Raw genomic sequence first — 12,511 nt, 5'->3', positions numbered from 1 at the left:
TGATTATACATTTATGTGCTTCCCCCCTGAGGCCAACCACAACTACGATGTGGCCCGTGATCAAGACGCATGATGAAACTCCACAAGTGTGTTTTGCCTTTTTGTGTTTGTCTGTGACGCCAGCACCGAGCAGGCTCCCCGACCATGATAACCAGAAAATAAAATCTTACTGTATGAAACTAAAATTTCCTTCAGCTAAACCGGAACAAAAATTGTTTTCCTAAATAAAGGAAAGAAGGTTGCAGTTCAAACCAAATATCGAGTTCAAAATCTTGGGCTGCTCATCAAATAATTACCAAAACGGCCTTTTAACAAGTGGGAAAGAAACATTCAAAATAAAGAGTTGCGTTGCATGCTTTTATCTTCAGTACTCAGAAGAGCATCAAACAGCTGCAGCTGCAGTTTGGGTTCTGATCAGAACATAATCCAGTCCTCAAGACTTTCTTCTGACTCCTAATCAGATCAGATTTAATATTGATTCAACTATTGGTCAAGAAATCACTTAATGCATAAAAAAAAAAAAAAATGCTGATTAAAGTCATTCATTGCCATTGACGGATATTGACGCCAAAAAGTACATTCATTCTACCTGGGCTGGCAGTGAATGAGTTAAATATAATTCGGGTAGGGCTCTGGGGTTGTGATGGATAAAAGAAGCTTCAAATGTGCTTCATGAAGCAGTTGTAGTATTTTTGAACTCCGGTAGATGGAACTCTCGGTTCAACATTGGGCTGAAAGCACACTGACTTGCCATTTTTTTAAACCCTTTATTTAAACCAACAATGCCATCTAGAGGACAAAAAAACCCCACAACAACTGGTTCAGGAAGCAAATTTGAAGCTTCATTTTCCCATCACTACTCTGCAGAATCGGGTCAGTTAGTGGAGAGCAAAGCAAACATGGTGAAGTGGCATTTAGCTGTTATGCTGCACGCAAACGGAATAAGATGGCAAAAGAAGTTAAATCAACCTTGAGTGCAAATGCTTCGAAATCCAAGTAAAAAAATGTCGCTTCTTCCCCATTTTGTACTTTTGATTCAGGTCTTTTAAGCATTTTAATATCAACTTCATAGTTCGGTCTTTTGGCAGGACACCTACATTTACACTTCTTTCAGTCATTTTGGTCCGATGCTTTTGTTTTCTCCACTTTGACTTCTGAATGTCGTTAGCTGTTATGCTAGCCAAACGATGGAGTCGCAAGAATTTGAACATTCGCTACGAAAATTTGCTCGAAGACTTCGCCGCTCAGTGAGATAAGACCTTCGCAATGATAAGAACAAAACGCTCTGGAACAGATTTCTACTTCCAGATTTCTGATGGGATTCTTTTCCCCCTCCAAAAAATGAACCGGTTTATTTTGACTTTCAGACCATCTTTAATTTCCTGGGCTGTTTTGTTTAAGCAGTTCAAAAACAGAGCTCGGCGATGCAATCGATTGCATCAGTGAAGTGATTTTTTTTTCTACATGTAAAATATTGTCTGGCATATCTTGACAGCAGTTATCATTTACTTCAAACAAGGACTTTCTTGAAGAAATGGCCCGGTGCCAACCTTTCCCAAGACTCTCGTGCTGTGAGTCAGCATGAGGCCTTTATTCCTGTAAGGAAAACCAAAACTGCCTTCTTTTGTTTAACCGTTGAAACAAACAGGCATCAATCGTGCGTCAGAAATTTTCTCGCAAATAAGATTTGGAGAAGCCCAATATGTCATTGTAATTTTTGTTTTTGACAGCTACCTGAATAATTTATGTTGTCTTGTGCCACCAAAACTATTTTTTTGTCTCAGGACAAACTCAATGTAAGTTCATAAAAGAGCAAAACTTTTGTACATTTGTACTTTGCAGAGTTTGCGCTAGTCTAGTTTTAGTCAAGAGTTCGATCGTGTACCAGTTGCTTTAGTTTGCATAAACAACCGGTGGCTACTTTAGCCACCTCTGGCCAACGACGATGTTGGCTTGGCAAAAGAATTTGCTGAGGCGGGTGCAGCGCGGGCTCCGTGAACGAGCGTGGCAGCGGGAGCGCGCAGAAAGGAAGGGGCGGAGGAAGGAGTGGAGGGAAAAACCAGTGGATCACAGTCGCTCGCGGACTCCAAGACGGAGTGGATGAACCGATCCGAGCTGAGGCTTGCGAGTGTTTTTCTTGCACGGCGTCTTTCATTCGCTGCGAAAGGAGCTGCTCTACAATGATGCTCCAACTCGTGCATCTCATGGCGGTGTTGGTGTGCGGCAGTCAAGGTAATAACGTGCGTGCGCGTGTACGCGGGGGCGTGCGTGTGCACGGAGAGCGTGAGCTGAGTGACTTTGTGGACAACTTGATTTTGGCGTGGCGGGATGCTGGGGACGGAGAGAGGGGCTGGATTGTTGAACTGGACCTTGTTTTGTAGTTGAATCACGTCTTTGCAGGAGCCAGGGGGCTTTCAAGGGAGGGGGGGGATTATTAGGGGAGCTCTCTTTTTTTTGTGGAAAGCACAGACACTCTCCTGATAACTGTTAGGTGTTTTTCTATTTCACTTGTTTTATACGGCCACTAACTTGATCCTTTTTCCTCGCATATATGAGGAACTTCATGTGGGTAATAGAAGGATTTGTGTTCCATATCGTGAATCGTGCACGCGGCGCATCCTTGTCTAACTCCCCCCCCCTTCTGTCCAGTCGGCCTTGCAGTGTGCAGATGTTCCAAAGTGAGACATTTTCACGTGCACGGTGCCGCAGCTGCAGTCAGGAGTGTCTTTGAGAAGTTTGCGCATACTAAAATGCCTCACCCGCGTGTACGAGCACGCGCGTTTGTGTCGGCTACATTTGCGTGTGCCACACGCTCGTCTGATTAGCGGGCGTCATGATTGTCCAAGATTGTATCTCAGGTAATCCAGGAAAACTAAAAAGAAAAAGAAAAAACATTGGAGCTGTGTGCACGAGGACTGCTCGTGGCGACGACGTCACGCGCGTTGCTAACATTTATTAGTCCCTTCACGTACTTAAAACGACCTTTGCTTAATTAGCAGCCGATGTTCCAATCAGACGTCAACGTCTCACTTTGCTTGATTGATGTTATTTACAGCGGCTTGCTGGCACACGACGGCAGGTGGGGGTAGAGGGCTGCAAAGTGTTGCGTCTCGGCCCCCATCAGGACTCTTCATTAGGTACACCTGCAACATCCAATGCAGCGTTTCGCAACCTTCTGTCGGCCACCTCTTTTACATTAGGAAAATCTCACTGCACGCCGCCAAAACGGTGACGTCACAGCGTGACAGGAAGAGTCAACAACAAACAAAATGATCTCGTTTGTGAACTCTGGGATTGTTTTGTTGAACCAAAATTGATATCATACAGTGCCTCGAGATACAAGTTGACATCATTTAGTAATTAGGAACTTGAATCAGTCGTTTCTGAAATCATCCCCCCCCACTAAAATAAATGGAAATGCCATGAATTCGTTCCACGAGCCGCATGAAAGATTACGAGGATTATGTCAAACTTGACAGCTCCGCAAACACATTTTCCACATAAGCTAAATCAAGAAGCGCATCACACCCAGAAAGGCCTCGCCCAGTTTATGACGAGGCAAGGAAACACTGGCGAGTCGTCACAAACGCCATCATGGAAATTCCTGCCTAATTTTGGATGCCTAATTTTTTTTCTCATGTATTATTACATCATCTACGTTTATTGATAAGTGTTGACATTTTTGGAAACAAAAGAGACTTTTGAGCAAACCAGATTTTGAATATTCTCCTATGATTTATATGTAACCTGGACTGAATTTTAAATTCTCAGTGAATTAAATTAAATTAAATTATCAAAGTTTTTGAAAATATTACAAAAATTTTCTTGCCCATCTCACCCAAACGTACCAATTCTGAGTTTTGATTCATTCTGTCAGCGATGAATGTTGCCATTTGAACTTTTGTGGTTTTGGCATAGAATGGAATCACACTGAGGAGTGTTTGTCAGTGTTTGGTGACTTTAGTTAGCTACAAAAGGAAAAAAAAAAAAACTCACTGGATGATGCGGTCGGTCGCTGCGACCATGACGATCAAAACATTAGCTGTAAAATGAATACCTCTCCGACAGTCACATTTTTTATGAAGACATACACATCATTCAACCTATGCCTGATCATTTTTTTACAATACACAAATCCCTCATTTTTCATGGCTAATTGGGACCGAAACCTTCTGCGAAAAGTGAAAACCCGGAAAGTAGAGGTTGACTTTTTTAAAATTATTAGAATTTTTTTAGGAGGGGGATTCATCCCTCAGCGGCTGATTACGACGGAATGCTGCAGCATAATTAATTACCAATTACAGTTTAAATTTTTATCCTAAAATTGTCTTCCCATAACAAGAATCATTTTATCCAACGCTCCTTGTTGATGTTATTGTGCAAAGTGAAATTCAAGACACCATTTTTCACTTTGTCGCCTGAAGTAATCATGACTTAACTTTTGCTTTGCACAAAAACATCTACCAGGACATTTGGATTAAATGCAACTCTGGTTTCTAGCGAAGGTGTCAACGGTTTTCAGACAAACTTTCACAAACATAAACATTTTACTTACCGATGTTTCGTCGTGCCGTGCTCGTCAAGTCCGCTCACAGTTTCCGAACACAGCTGTGTACGAGCCGCTGATCAATAACAATTTTAACTATTTTCCTGCCTATATGGCTGTAATTTATTTATTTATTTATTTATTTATTTTTTAAATGAATATATTTGGGGAAAAATCTGCAAAAAGTGAAGCGCCAAGTGCCGACGGATTGCGCTATCGCCCCTCTTCGAATGTGTTGAGTGACTCAAATTGGACCACTCATCGCAAAGCGTTTGGAACACAACTACACAGTTTGTGTCATGTCCTTCATTTAATGAGGTCTCAAGCTTGTGAGCTGCTCATTTCCAGAAAATTCTGTACAAATTGATTTTCTGCTGATGAGGTGCGGAAGAGGAGAAATATTTTTTATTTATTTATTTATTTATTTTTTTTTTAATCTGGCGTGCTCCCTCTGCGAGTTCGACTTCTGCCCTAACTAGCATAATGCCGGAATATGTATCGGCTTTGTTCCTTTGTTGCAGCGCTCTTTCATCACACTTTACCAACCATTTTCATCATCTATCATCTCTTCGCGGTGGCAAAAGGCCACTGTAATTGAGCTGCCAGACAATACGCCCAACTCCATGTAAATGAGCATGAAAACAGGCTTGATCTGGAATTAAAGCGCAACTCGGAGAGGAAAATGAAATAATCACCTCGGAATTAATTATTTTTTGCTTGACGTAGCCGCTCGTGTTTGCGACTGACGCCGAAACGCGCCGAACTGACGACGTCGACCGCGCAAACATGCCCTCCAGACTCTCAAGGAAAACATTTGCTTTTGAAATCCCAGTTTACAAACCACTCTGTACTTTGCATCCTTGAAGGTTGATGTATTTCCTTTTTTTTTTTTTTTTCCCCTAACCCGATGCTTAGTACAATGAATTACATGGTTGCTTGGGCTCGCCGGGGACCCGCCGATGTGATGTTAAGTGGCGTAATTAAGATATTCCGCTGTATCTCCCAAGGGGGGGGCGAAACGTCAGTGGCTCCGGGTTTAAAAGATTTATACCCCTGCGCCTAAGTGTCTCTCATCGCACCCCGGAGCCCGTGCCCGAAGCATGTGTTTGAGGTTTGCTCACATCATGTACTGCGGCTTTGCGCACTTCGGCGTGAGCGAATCGCGCAGGCCTCGAAATAAACCACCGATTCAGAAGGGATAAATATTTATGGAAGTCCCTTTTTTTCTAGACGTCGGCATCAGCAATGCTGCGCGGGGCTTTTCTGGAGTGGCGCTCCTGCGATGCTTGTAATATTTGAGCGATGGTCCGGAAGGTGGCCTCGTGTGTATGAGAAAGCGGAATGACACCCTGGAGGCAAGGAACCCATTTCAGGAAGGACTGGAGTCAGCAGGCCTCGCCGTTGTCCAAAGGGCAAATCTCATTGTTATGGATATGCTATTTATTATCCTGATTTATTTATTTATTTATTTATTTTGAGACGTGAATGTGCGTGTGATTGTGTTTGTGCCCTTTAGTGCTCATTTCACCAAGTTTGGTCCTCGGCATCACTTTGCGGACTGCCTCTAAGTTACATTACAACGCCTGAGCCCGCCCGTGCAGCAAAATTGGAGAAATGTTTTTATTTTTTTCTTTATTTTTTTTTTTCTCTACCTGCTGTTCCTCTGAGCTGCGGTGCTGTTAAATTATGAAAGCCTTTTTCGGTGTGACTAAAATGTAGCCCAAATGCCTCGTTTCAGCGCTCCCACATGCTAAACCGTTCTTTTCCTACCTCAAGAAGAAAAGAAAAAAAAAACGTATTCTGTGTGTCGGTTGTTCATGCAGATTTTTGGGGAGGTCAGCTCCCGTGTCGCGCGTTTGAAGAAGAGACCCGCCTTGCTCAAAGGCGGTTTAAAAAAAAAAGAAAAAAAGATGTGCAGCTAAAAGGATTAGCAGCCGGGATTAGGAGACCTGTTGCAAATATTCACACTTAAATAAAAGTGCATTGAAATGTCTTTATTTTTTGGGGGGTGGCGTCGGAAACAAACAAGCACGAAATGCGAGTTGACATTTCAGGAGGTGATCATTTGGCACGTTTTCAACACCATTCGGCACCGTGACGTCCTCTGCCAACCTCATTCACCACCCTCGCCGTCATCATGGAAGTGACTAATGTTTTCCTCCGGGGAAGGCTTTGTTTACAGGAAGGTGTGCGACGAGCGTGTTCAAAATGTATTCATTTCGAGCGAATCTGATTGCATCTCGTTAAAGTGCATCGCCAGAGATGAACTCCAACTCTGTGGAGTCACACCGAGCCAAAATTAATCAAATGTAATTGGATCGTGTTGAGATGAAATCAGATTAGGCCAGACTGACGTGATTGGAGGAGGCAGCTGACTTCGCTCGCGGCCAAGTCGGAAACACTTTGGGCTGCCGCATTGCATCCGAAAAGTCTTCCGAGCAGGTTAATGGGCCGCAGCAGGCCCAGGTTGCCCGGCTGACACTTGAACCGGTGGGAGTGTTGGCTCGACACATTCGCGTGGGATGGAACGTTGGAAATACAATAAGGCCAACTACCTAAAGTGAAAGACCGGATCTCAGAACAGCACTGATTTGTCGGTCCGTTTTAAAATGTTTGAGACTGTTGGCTTTAGATAAGACGCCACTGGGCCCAAGTCAACAGTTTGGAATGTAGAAGGACCACTGGAACAGAACTTCAGTTTTTTTTTTTTTTCGTTGAAATATAAGAAATTCAATGACATCCAGGCTTTGATTTCCTCTAGACAGGACTAAAGTGTTTTTTTTTTTTTTTTTTTTGCTCAGTGAGTCATAGGAAAAAAATTCCATGTTTTCATAGCATGGAACCTCAGGGCAGGAAATAAAATGAAATCAACAAGGGCCCTAAAACAGAACCCTGTGGAACGCCATACGACAGAAAAGACAAAAAGTCCTGCCAGCCAAAAAGGATCCAAACCACTTCAGAGCGCTTCCACTGATGGCTACCTGGTGCTGTTAACGAGCCCGAAGAATGCTGTGGTCCACCTTTTCGAACGCCGCGGATGGATCCAACAAAACAAGACACACACCGTCTCCGGTGTCATTTGCCAGGAGGATATCATTAAAAACTCATAACAGGGGCTGACTCTGTGCTATGAATTATCTTGACACCTGCCTGGAGAAACTCCATCATGACATGATGTTCCTCCAAGAAAGACTTTAACTGCATGTGTGCCATTTTTTTCAGAATTTTTCAAAATAAATTATTTAATTATTGATATTTGGAGGCCCATGAATGAAAAAAACAAGCCCAAAAAATCATTCCACTGAGCTGATTACATTTTTTTCCGCTTTTAAGCTATTAGGATTCTAGATTGTCGTTTAATTGTTGTCACAGATGGCAAATGTGTCATGCCTTGGCAGAGGTCTGCGCTTTTAGACGACGGCAGTTTATTATTCATATTTACACACGTCGTTATGATGCTTTGCCATTCACGTGTTGCCCTCTTCTCATACTCTTTTGGTGTGCATACCTTTTAAGGATGTATTTATTCATGGGTAAAAGCGGCAGCTATCATATCAGACGCCACCCTTGGTTGCTCACGTCGACAATTTTTGTAAGGCAGCAAATGCATATCGGTCGTCTCACCAACGGTTGTCCGCCTTTCCTGTGAACATTAAATGTGGCTTTGCAATTCTTTTGCCGCAGCGCAAACGCGATTAGAAATTTCAGTGTATTTAGTTCAGTGATTTAATTATAGGCAATTTTAGTCGGGCATTGCGTACGCTTTTGTGGGGCTCATCATTTTTTTTTTTTGTCATTATTACACTTTATTACTTTTTTTTCTCTCTCACTCACTTTGTTACATTGATTGTGCCAAGTTGCAAATAATTATTTATAATGATCAAATTTTTCCGACATTATCAATTTCTTATTTCATGTTAAGATGTATCAGAACGGTTCTCCTTTGGTTTGTCTTGCACACGACAATTTAGCATTAGTTAACCACATTTGACTTTACGTGCAAAATAATTGAACACTCATCTTATGTCAATATTTCTAGATGTTTCCGTTACTTTTTTTCCCCTAAGTCAATCACGACTGTCTCTAATAATAATAATAATAATAAAAAAATATCTGACGTGTCGCTATTTGTACGAATTTGTGAAATGCTGTTTTACAAATTTTGAGAATGATTGAAGAAATCTACCACAGTGACTGAGTACAACAGCGTTACTTTATTTTGGACTAAGCGCACCGTGGCTCTTCATTTAAAATTTTTAGGGGCACCAGCAAAAAAAATGTTGAAACGCGAATCGGAAATGCACTTGCGAAGTAAATATTCACCGTTTGTATCATTTTCATTGTATGACTAAAAAATGCAAAACAATGGATGGGTAATAAATTAAAAATAAATTTCTTCTTCCTCTCATTTCTCTATTTTCCATCTTGTCCTTACTGATCGTGCGCCGATGCTTGACGATAGCGCGCCAAACACGCATTCATCTGTCCGTCCTTTTCAAATGACACATCCGGCTTTGCGAAATGTTGCTTTTGAAACAACAAACTGCAACAACATCGAAGTCGAGAGGCTGATGTCTGGAACTCGTCGAGGAGGATATCAGACAGAAAACGCGCATAAATGGATCAGAGGGAGAGGAAACCACCACATGACTAATTTATGTTTTAATGATCACGGTTAATTAGTAAGATGCTATCGATAGCCACAAAGATTTTTTTAAAACCGTTTTGCCGTTTTAAGATGTATGGAATTTGTGAATGATAGAATATTGTAGTTTGCTAAAATATGAGTTTCGCATTAAAATCCACCCGTTTTTGTACATCTCCGGGGGGCCATGAGCCATGATTGGTCGTTACCCAAGGCCTGAGCAACCGTGATGTCATTTTCAGTCGACTGAAGTGACAAAATGGCCGCGCCCCAAGATGGCTAAAAACGGGTCGATTTTAGTGCTTTTCTCATATTCCGCCAACACGATTAGAATTAGAAGTGAACGCACAGCAAATGTTTTATTATGAGCATTTTCTTCCCAGCTTGAAAAAAAAAATTTAAAAAAATGACGTTAGTCCTGTAACACATGATTTAGTTTTCAATTGACGTTTTTATTTTTGTGAAATAATTTGGGGATTGCATATGTTATTATTGTGGTGAGAGTATATGTCTATTTTTTTTTGTCCTGCTTAAATATTTACCTTTTGTGATTGGTTTTGTACGTCACATTTAATGAGTGCAGAGAGAGAGAAGCAGACGCAATCAAACACTGTCCTGCGTTTTTTTTTTTATGGCTAGGAAGACAGCAGAGGACTTGAACCCGTGCTGTAACCCGCCGTGCCTCTGGAGACAAAGTGGATCTATTTTTAAGGCATACAGTTTTACACATTCTTGTGCCGAGGCTTTTGAAATTCAGCTCTGAACCCAAAATATTTCCTCGGACACCTTTTCGATGCTCTCTTATTTATTTGAAGATGCAAAAGCATTTACCGTATTTTCCGGACTATAAACCGCTTCTTTTTCAAAGATTTTGAACCATGCAGCGAATACAACGGTGCGGCTTTTCTGTGGATTTTTTTTTTTCACCGGTAGGGGGCGCTCTCTAGTTCCGAAAATACGCTAAATAAATCTTGATTTTTATTTTTTTTTTAATTTTTTTCTCTTGGGTCTGTTCTGTTTTAATTAGCAAAGTTGTTGCACTGTTTTAAGAATGTTTATGTACCTTTATGTGCATTCACAGAACAAAATCGTTCTGTCCATGCAGTAAACAACTCTTTTTTTTCAACATAGAAAACTAGAGTCACTTGTATATCGTTTTTTTGTTTATTTTTTTAGTTTTTCCTCAAAAAGAGCAGTTTCGCTTTATAGTCCGGAAATTGCGTTAGGCGAAAGAAGAATTTATTGAAACTCCAGTTCCGTTTTTGACTGACGACCACCAAGTTTGGCAGTATCTTCAGCATACATTTGTAGTTTGACTTTTGGACACATCTCAGGAAGACCAAAAGCTAAACACAGCAAACATGTCTCTATTAGACGCTGTACGCAGCATCTCATTATTTTTTTTATCAGAAGAAAGAGCTGTTAAAATGGTCTTAACTCATTTACTACCATTGACGGCTAAAGACGTCATTTTTTTTTTTTTTAATCGGCTGTTAGCGAATGAGTTAATGAGAACATTTCTGTTCATTGAACCACCCAAGCTGCCAGTCTCAGCTCAGCGCCGCTAAGCAGCAGTCATGTAAACATCAGCAAAGATAATCTGCCAGACGACTTCATGTTGCTTCGAGCCGTCCTTGCTGGATCGGCTCTACTTGGAAATGAAACCGGAGACCATCTTGAAAAGAGATCTCTGATTTCTTGTCTGATGTCCAATCTCCTTCATTATGAGAGGTGGCGCTTAATGAGGAGGAGATGAGAGGGAAAGACGAGGTTTGTTCGTCGTGTGGGAGGTAGCAGTGTGGCCAAACAGTCTCGGCTCTCCTGATTGCCGAAACTTCAAACGGAATGGCCTAATGCAACGTGGGCCTGCTTCTTTTTGTTTCTCATTTGACTTCCACTTTTTTTTTTTTGATTTCTTTTTCATGTGCTCACGCTCACTGCGCTCGGTCCTCCCACCCTGCACGTCTCGTCTGCGAGGGGAGTGAGCCTTTTAAGCAGCCATGGAAGTTGGACTGCGGTTTTCTGTTTAGCCGAATCAGACGAGTCATTTGATTTTTGTCTTTCTTGAGTCAAGTCCCGCTTTAATGTCACGCGGCTTTTCATTCGGCTCGTCTGAGCGCTTGAAAAAGCCGCAGATGCGGAGAAAATATTCCAGCCCGTCCGTCTTGCCGGTCAATAAGCGACGAGAAGCCGCATCGCCTTCGCAGCTCCCTCCCCGTGGAGGCGGCCTGAGTCCCAAATTAATAGAGCACTCCCACACGATCAGGGAGTCTCATTTGGAACCGTCACGCTACATAAAACGCCACCGAAATGAGGAGTGCACGGAGGGCCCCAGGAGTCCAAGAATAACCTTTACGTCACACTGCTGCTCCACCTGTGCACTCCGTGCAAACCCGCGCGTTGTCTTCATTTAACCACAATGGTCTCTCAGATTTGAATTAGAACGCGTGGAAAAAGATGGACGAGATTACCCCGCCACCTTTGTTTGTTCGTCGATGAAATTAAAACGCACGTCATTTATTCCCCCCCCCCCCGTAAAAAGTCGTCTGGCAACCGTGTAAAATTCCAAGTGACAAATACGGAATGCTCCGCCCAGCCCTGGAGGACCGCTCCACTCTTATCATTGTATTTGCAAAGCCCAAGATTGGACATGGTAACCGGCTCAGTCACGACTGCGTGCCTCACAGCGAGGATTACCACGATGACTAACCACTCGACGCTCCGGACACAAAACGATTCATGTTGTGCCACAAAGTCGACTTAATAAAAAACCTGGCAGCTGTTTTTGTTTGCGGCAAAGCCAAGAACACAAACACACATTTAGAGATAATAACCTCGTCATCTTGTTTGTTTCACGTAAAGCAGATGTACAATGCTAGTGTTGGGAAGAAATCATCTCATCGTTTTGTTTTCCGTGATGCTTTAAGGTTTTATACGCTGCATTCCGGGGATGCTGGTTGACCTTTAGTTCGGATCTTGTCAAGATCATACAAATTTTTCTGACTTGTACAGGCACTTTTAAAAAAAATTCTTAGTTAACCATCATTCCTGTCTCGTGGAAGTACAATTACCGTAGTTTCCGCACTATAAGTCGCTACTTTTTTCCTAGATTTTAAAGCTTGCCGCTAATACAATGGTGCAGCTTTTCTGTGGATTTTTTCTTTCACCACTAGGGGCGCTCTATAGTTCAGAAAATATGCTAAATAAATCTCGATTTTTTTAAATTTTTTTTTATTATACCCTGTTGCGGCTTGTATATCGTTTTTTAAATATATGAGGGCACCTTATAGTTCAGAAAATAAAAACTGCTCTGCCAACGT

At 42.0% G+C, this 12,511-nt stretch overlaps 1 protein-coding gene and 1 long non-coding RNA gene across 4 annotated transcripts in view; both read left to right on the top strand.

Annotated features, from left to right (window-relative positions):
- The window catches only part of LOC148339564 (uncharacterized), a 75,837-nt gene extending 75,683 nt beyond the window's left edge, over window positions 1–154 (top strand). Inside the window, exon 4 of the long non-coding RNA XR_015842543.1 lies at window positions 32–154. This is a non-coding gene — a long non-coding RNA (uncharacterized LOC148339564). The remainder of the gene's footprint in view (window positions 1–31) is intronic.
- Window positions 155–2,039: 1,885 nt separating this feature from the next.
- The window catches only part of ncam2a (neural cell adhesion molecule 2a), a 181,010-nt gene continuing 170,538 nt past the window's right edge, over window positions 2,040–12,511 (top strand). For all 3 annotated transcript variants that reach the window (XM_088291150.1, XM_088291149.1, XM_088291152.1), the window contains exon 1: window positions 2,040–2,232. In XM_088291150.1, coding sequence (XP_088147276.1) covers window positions 2,181–2,232 — 52 coding nt within the window. In that variant the 5' untranslated portion in view covers window positions 2,040–2,180. The remainder of the gene's footprint in view (window positions 2,233–12,511) is intronic.

The sequence above is a fragment of the Idiotropiscis lumnitzeri genome, chromosome 3, assembly GCF_059441095.1.
Source record: "Idiotropiscis lumnitzeri isolate Australia: NSW breed Sydney's pygmy pipehorse chromosome 3, RoL_Ilum_1.0, whole genome shotgun sequence".
In the NCBI taxonomy this organism is placed as follows: domain Eukaryota; kingdom Metazoa; phylum Chordata; class Actinopteri; order Syngnathiformes; family Syngnathidae; genus Idiotropiscis; species Idiotropiscis lumnitzeri.
Note: the sequence above shows the minus strand (reverse complement) of the source record. Positions and strands in the feature narration are given on the sequence as shown.